The sequence below is a fragment of the Chlamydotis macqueenii genome, chromosome 6 (genome assembly GCF_036417535.1).
Source record: "Chlamydotis macqueenii isolate bChlMac1 chromosome 6, bChlMac1.mat, whole genome shotgun sequence".
NCBI lineage: Eukaryota > Metazoa > Chordata > Aves > Otidiformes > Otididae > Chlamydotis > Chlamydotis macqueenii.
The window spans coordinates 35714597-35721484 of record NC_141561.1 but is presented as its reverse complement, the minus strand read 5'-3'; the positions used below and the strand labels follow the sequence as shown (position 1 = coordinate 35721484).

The following is a 6888-nucleotide window of genomic DNA, read 5'->3' as shown; positions in this document are numbered from 1 at the left end:
ACATTCTCAATAAGCGGCTTGTAATTTTTCTTACTCTGAATTTTGTTACATCTACCTGATGTGCCTGAATTTTTTTAGACCTGAGCCTGAAGAGTCCACTTAGAGTCAATTCAGTAGATTTCAGAATAAAATGATCTCTTGTAGAGTCTAAGTCCAAAATTTCACCAGTGGTTCCTATATCCAGTTCTAAAGCCTGGGGAGGAGCTACACCAGTATTTTAGAAAGACACTGGAACTGATGTAACTTTCTTGCTTTAAATTAAACAAGCCCTTTACGGTAGGATTATCAGCTTCTTGTTGCAGTTTGCGCTAAAATTCATCGCTTCTGTTAAAGGGCCCTCAGCATCATCTCTCCAGAAGATGATGTATTTTCTGTGGCTTTTTCTTCTACAGTTTCACGGGTTTTCATACACTTATTTGAGAAATGATTGTCTTTATGGAGTCCCTTACCTCTAGGTGTGATTATTTGTTCCTTTACTTTTTATCATGCTCACATGAGAAAAGCGAAGCTGGAAGCTTAGACTTCTGGTGGTAATAGTGTGAAACTGATTACATGGTTAACAGTGTTGGCTTTTACGAATTAATATTCTGAGTTAATATGAATTAACTCCACTTTAGAGGTGTTTAGGCATGTTTTGTTTTTCCTGAAGCACTGCTTTACTCCGCAGATGCTGAACTCCGCAGTAGGCTGTGAGGGATGTGACAGCAGCCTACAACCGCTGGAACTACAACACTGACAGCACCAAAATCTTCTTGTGAAACCGCCACCCACGGACGATCGCGGGGTCGCCGCTCCCCGCCCCGCCTGGAGCTCGGCCGCTCTGAGGCTCGGCAGCGAGGAGGCCTCCTCCCGAGCGGGCAGCGCTGCCCTGAGCCGGGCCGGGGAGCGGGGAGCGGGGCGGCGGCCGCGGTGCGGGGCAGGGCCGGGCCGGGCCCGCCCCCGGCACCACATGATGCCGCCTCTCCTTCCTGCCGGCCCCGTCCCGAGGAGAACAGGGAACTGGGCGCGGGGCGGGAGGAAGTGATTCCGCTTCCCGCCGGGCCGGGCGCCTCCTCCCAGGGCAGAGCGGCGCGGCCCCGGCCGGGCCATGGCGCGGCTGTGGCTGCTGGTGCTGCTGGGCGGCGGGCTGGCCCCGGCTGCCGCCTTCAACCTGGACGCCGAGCAGCCGGCCGTCTACTCGGGCCCCCGGGGCAGCTACTTCGGTTTCGCCGTGGACTTCTTCGCTCCCGACCCCTCCTCGTAAGTGCCCCGCGGGGCCGCTCCGCGCCGCTCCCCTCCCGGGCGGCCCCGGCGGAGGGGGGGTGGCCGCGTCCCGGGGGGAGCCGGTGGGTGGCGGGGTGCTGAACGGTCGTGTCGCTGAGGTCGCGGTCACCGTGTTGCCGCAGTGCCTACGCCTGTGTTTCACAAGCGCGGGCTACGTTAAAATCCAGCTTCTGCTGCTTTTTCCTCCTCCTTCCTTTCCCATCTGAAGAAAGAGCTGTAAAGCTGGAAAACCTGCTGGCTTCCATCACGCTGAGAGGATTTTCCCTCTCCTTCTCTTCATCTTTAGCTCATAAAACTTTATAAACAAGTTCTATGGCTCTTGAGCAAGTCTCTTTGCAGCACATCAGCGAGCCTTGTTTGCCTTTCTTCAGAGCCTACAGATATTAAAAGTCATCCTGTCCCGACTCGCATGTGTTGCAACATCTTTCTGTGCTATCTTAATCCTGTGAGTACTGAAAGAAAAAAGGATCCATTTGTGTCCCTCCCTTTCTTTTTAAGTCAGCATGTGCGGCTGCAGTTATCAGGAGACTGGTAAATCTATGTAATAAACTTTCTTTCTGGCTTTCTGATAAGGAATTATGTGACCCAGCTTTCGTTGGAATAATTATTTGGAACCTTTCCATTATTTTTTTATAATAACTATTGATCTCAAAGTGGATGGCTGTAAAAGAAAACAGTGTTGCTTTTTTATTTATTTATTTTTTTTTTTAAAATTTTGAACACTAGTAGTTTCTAGACAGCACAGAAGACTCCTTCATACTTTTAAGGGAATTTTCTCCTTGATTTTTAGCTGTGACTAGAAGTTAGTCTGTATCTGCTAAGCTAGAGTGTGCACTTTATCTTAAATTTAAGCTGATCATTGAAACGCAGTAGCTATGCAACTTTCACAGGAACAGGCTCCAGTGTTGCCAAATGCTGACTACGGAGGCTGATTCTTTGCCTCCTGCAATAGCCAGAAATCCTTGCACGCCCTGTTTTCCCCATCATCAAAAAGAATTGATGCACGCAGGAGAGGGGCTTCCCTCGAGCTGCTGGAGGGGAAAGGAAGGTAGCAATGAGCAGCGAGCTCAGCCATGTTCGCAGTTAAATGTCAGGGAGAAAACTGAGTGACCTGTTTGGAAATGAGCCTTGTTATGTAGTTTCCATTGAATGCCATGTGTGTCACTTGGTTCTTACACCTTTATCGTTGCTTTGGTGAATTTTTATTTATTATCTGTTCTTTACATGAGTACTAGAGATTAAGTAAGTTTATTTGAGTTAAAGCTATTTGGCTTTTTCTCTTTACTGGCCTGTGGCAAAGCACTGGCAAGTCATTATCCTCGTAGGTACACCTACATACATTGAACTGCTGAGGATGCCGGTACGCTCCCAGTCTTGTCCGCGGCATTGTGCTGGGGCAGGTGGCTCCACCACGTAGGAGACAGGCAGTATCAAAGCACAGCTGGAGTATTTTCATTCCCCTCTACTCCTCCATTCCCAAAGTACGTGGACTAGAGACTTCTTTGTATTTAGGTAATTTGTATATTATTTTAAGACCTATGACACAATCTGCTCATTTGGTCTGTGATGATTAAAAAGCATTTTTTTTTTGACTTTGAGAAAAGGGGTGACTAAACCTTGGTGGAATCCCATAATGATTCCTTTATTGGTAATCTTGTTAATAAACTTAATCACAAAGATTATCCTAAGAAAGATTTAAAACATATGAGTAGAATGGGAACGATGCAATTTTTTGCAAGTATTTAATTTTGGGGGCTTCTCAAATGCTAGTGATACAAGAGTAAAGTGGGAGGCAAGCTACCACTTGTTTAATAGATTGTAATTATACTGATGTGTTTCTTTACTTGGCAGTATGATGTTTATTTTTATGTGTTTCTGTTGCACCCAGAGAGAACACTTTAAGTTGGAATCTAGAGAGCCTATAAATGATGACTGAGGGAAACAAATGGACTGCTGTCTAGCCTACTATCAGGGTCCGCACCAGGAAACTTTTAAGGTTCTGAAAATTCAAATGAGTTGAAAACTAGTAGCCTAGGTTGGCCTTCATATGAATTGAGCTTTGATGGGGTGCTACGTGTTTATTCCTGGTATGTATATATTAAGAAATACAAACTTATCTCTCGACTAAAGTGAAGTCTGGAAGATGCCTCTGAAAACCAGAACAAGTCTGATAAGTCTGGATCTGCCTGCCTGTAGACATTCTTTCCAACCTGTCTTGCAGCTTGTTCAGCTAATGCAATTTCAAAACTAAATAACCATAACGCCTGATACGGGATAAGGCGTTATGATGAGTTATGATAAGAGTTACTTTTGCAGGCAATACTCTCTCTGGAACAGTTGAAATGGAAGCAACAGAGCAGAGTCTGATGAAAGGAAGCATTTAGTTTTACGTCTTCTATACGTCTTTGTCTGTGCTTCAAATTGACTTCCTCAGGAAAATGCTGATGAGTGATGAGAGGTGTCGGAGTTCTTGGAAGAGGTTACTAACCCTGTTGGAAGATGCTAAGAGCCTTGTTTGGTCTGGCTTTTTATTTGACCTCTTTTTAATTCGCAGCTTCTGAATTTTACCCCCAGCACAAGGCATAATCTCATAGCAGTTTCCGCTGAGAGCGCACTCAACGTGTTCAAACAGGCAGAGATTTATAAAAGCACAACAGATCTTAGTAAGAAAGTGATTACTGTGTAACAAAATTCACGAAAGATCATTAATGTACAACCCTGTGGTTGACAGCCACTCAGGTACTTGGAGGTTCTTTTTAAAAGAATGTTTGCTAATACTAGGCTGACTCACCACTTAGGACAGCAAATACTGTTTTGTTTGTGTATTGTTTCCATTTTTGACTGACTTCCTTGAATTACTCTTGCATACAAAATTAACCAGAAATTATGTCAGCTCATGATTTTCTTAAATTACAGAAGTACACGATTTCCTGTTCCGCTGTATACATACACGTTTTTGAAAGGAAAAAAAGAATATAAGAGATGTTAATCTCATTTTAAATATAATTTTAAGTAGAATAGAATACTTTAATTTTCTCTTACCATCTTTTTTTCCTCTTCCTTTTGGTAAATGTTGGGGTTTTTTTGCCTGCTTTTGGTTGCAGAAAAGAAGGACCTTTTCTGCAAGCAAAAGCAGACCTAAAACCTAATATGAATTTCTCTGAAACCCCAAGTAGTTCTAGTCAGATTTAGATTTGAATGGGCAGGGCTTTTGCTTTATTAACTCTTCAGATGTAATAAAGTAATCACGTCTGTGCCTTATGTTTTGAAACCTTTGTTTTATTTCTTCTTTTATTGCAGGATCTTTCTTCTGGTGGGAGCTCCAAAAGCAAACACTACCCAGCACAACATCGTAGAAGGAGGCCAGGTGCTCAAATGTAACTGGAATTCCAACAGAAATTGCCAGCCGATTATATTTGACTCCACAGGTAAGATGTAGTTCACTGGGGGAGGAGATGGGATGTCTCTGCTCTCATCCTAGTGTGAGAGTGCAGAAGGGATTCAGATTGGCGTGGGGTTTTTTGCTGGTTGATGTGAATGCAGCCATTTTTGGACTGGCAACTAACCACGGCTTATGGGTTGCTGGTTTTTTGTTTTGTTTTGTTTTTCTTTGCTCTCCTCTCTGAGAATTCTGTTGTCCTTGGTATGTGCTGAAAGCCTGAGTGAGCACGCATTATTCTTCTTTTGTTTTAACTTATTTATATTTCTCCTCTGTACCTTCCAGCAATCCTAAAACATTCAGCAACCTAATTCCCAATAAATCCCAAAGAGTTTATTGCCTATTAAGAACAAGGCATATGAGGGAAAAGACTTTTTTAATATCAGCAAAGGCAGTGTATGCAGAAATATTTAGAATTTAAATCTGAAAGTCGGGAGGGGAAAAGAATACCTTTTTTTTTTTTTTTTAATTTTTCCCCTTGGATGTAGCTTCGTAGTATTTGTGACATCTATGATAGCAGCACTGGGGGTGCCTCAGGTCAGAGGCATTATTTACTCATTTCTGAAGTATACGAAAGCTGAGCAGCAGCAATGCTGATATTAAACATTTCACTGGGTCTTCATGCTCTGGTGCACACAGTGATTTCCACAAGCTGTGGCAGGTCACATGAGAACGCACTGCATGTGCTTTTCTGCTTGAGCCATTCCGTGTTGAATCCTGTTTTCCACAGCACGTTTCAGGCCGGCGGAAAAACCTTTCCATGTCATGGGAGTGGATTAGCAAGACCCATATGGTAGGGAAGAGGAAACACCTGTGCTTTTAAGGTCTAGTTGGTTATAATTCATTCCTGCCTTTCCTGGTATTTTGACTTGAGATTCTAAAGGGTATTAGATTTATGCAGTCTTTGTAAATTGTGTACGATACAGTGGAGAAGCTCTTCTTCCAATTCCATTGTCAGGGTATACCACAAAATGTTGTTGATGTGCAGATTTCTGAAATCTCTGTATATTTTGCAAAAAACTGTTACGTTACCAGTTCTCTTAAAACAAAAAACAAGTACATAATGCTACTTCCTGCTAGATTACTTAAGATCTCTAGTAAGCTGCAAAGTGTGACATTTTGTCTGCATCAATGTAAGAGAACAAAAATTTTTTTTTTTTTTTTTTTACTTCAGGCTTATTATTTACTAGAACACAAATGTGGTGTGTGTTTATTTTAAAGAAAGAATCTAGATGTCCCTATTTAATAATCACCACTAATATAATAGCCAAAGAACTTCTGGTAGGGAAAGGTGAACCACCTGGATAGGTGGCTCTAGATGCATCTTCCAGTGGGAATTGCAGCACATTTATCTGTTTATACTGTGAAAAGTTGTAATAGGCTTTTCCATGTGCCAGGCAGCGTAGATAGATATAGAGGCCATGCTGCTTTGCTGTCTGTCTGTGCTTAAGACGTACGGTACAGGGCAAACAAACAGTGATTTGCTTATAAAATACCTTTAAGTAACGAGCATGTTAATCGCTTGAAATTTAACAGTAAAAATACCAGGTCATAATGGCTTAAGAGGATTTCTTTCAGGCACATTTTAACTCATTCCAGCTTTGCGGCAATGAATTGGGAAATAATGCATTTGTCAATTATTCTCGGGGTGAAAAGGGGCATTGTGTTTCAGCATAATAAAATAATAAATGCACTGAGACAAAATAAAATGTCTTCTTCTTTGTGCATAATACAACGGTTGATTCCATTGTCATCGTAACATATGTCTTAGTGCCAACAGAGCATAAACCCCCACTCCTGCTTGCCCCTACCTCCGAAGGCAACAGGGGTTAGGCATGACTTGTGATTCACTTGGCAGGAGTAGCAGGAAGCAGATTTGACCACTGATGTGTTGTGCTAACGCCAAGGTGCTCTTGGTAGAGGGCTAAATGCAACCTTTGCAAGAATTCAGGCTCATCCACCACTACTTCAATGTTTGCGTAATACAATTTGTAACTCCAGAAGCCCTGCAATACTAGGCAGATTTTTATTTCCCCTCCCTGCAATTATTTAGCTGTTTTGTTAATGAAAAAAGCAGCACAGGTTCTGCATATTTAATTTAATAGATTTCTTTGCAGTTATTTTCTAATTGTTTACAGACAGAGAGAAACCTGACTTGTTAAAACAAAGAGAACATTTGTATTTGG

General features: G+C 42.6%; 1 protein-coding gene across 1 annotated transcript in view; it reads left to right on the top strand.

Annotated features, from left to right (window-relative positions):
- Window positions 1-947: 947 nt before the first annotated feature.
- The window catches only part of ITGAV (integrin subunit alpha V), a 49301-nt gene continuing 43360 nt past the window's right edge, over window positions 948-6888 (top strand). The window contains exons 1-2 of the mRNA XM_086751572.1: window positions 948-1239; window positions 4564-4691. Coding sequence (XP_086607698.1) covers window positions 1088-1239; window positions 4564-4691 — 280 coding nt within the window. The 5' untranslated portion in view covers window positions 948-1087. The remainder of the gene's footprint in view (window positions 1240-4563; window positions 4692-6888) is intronic.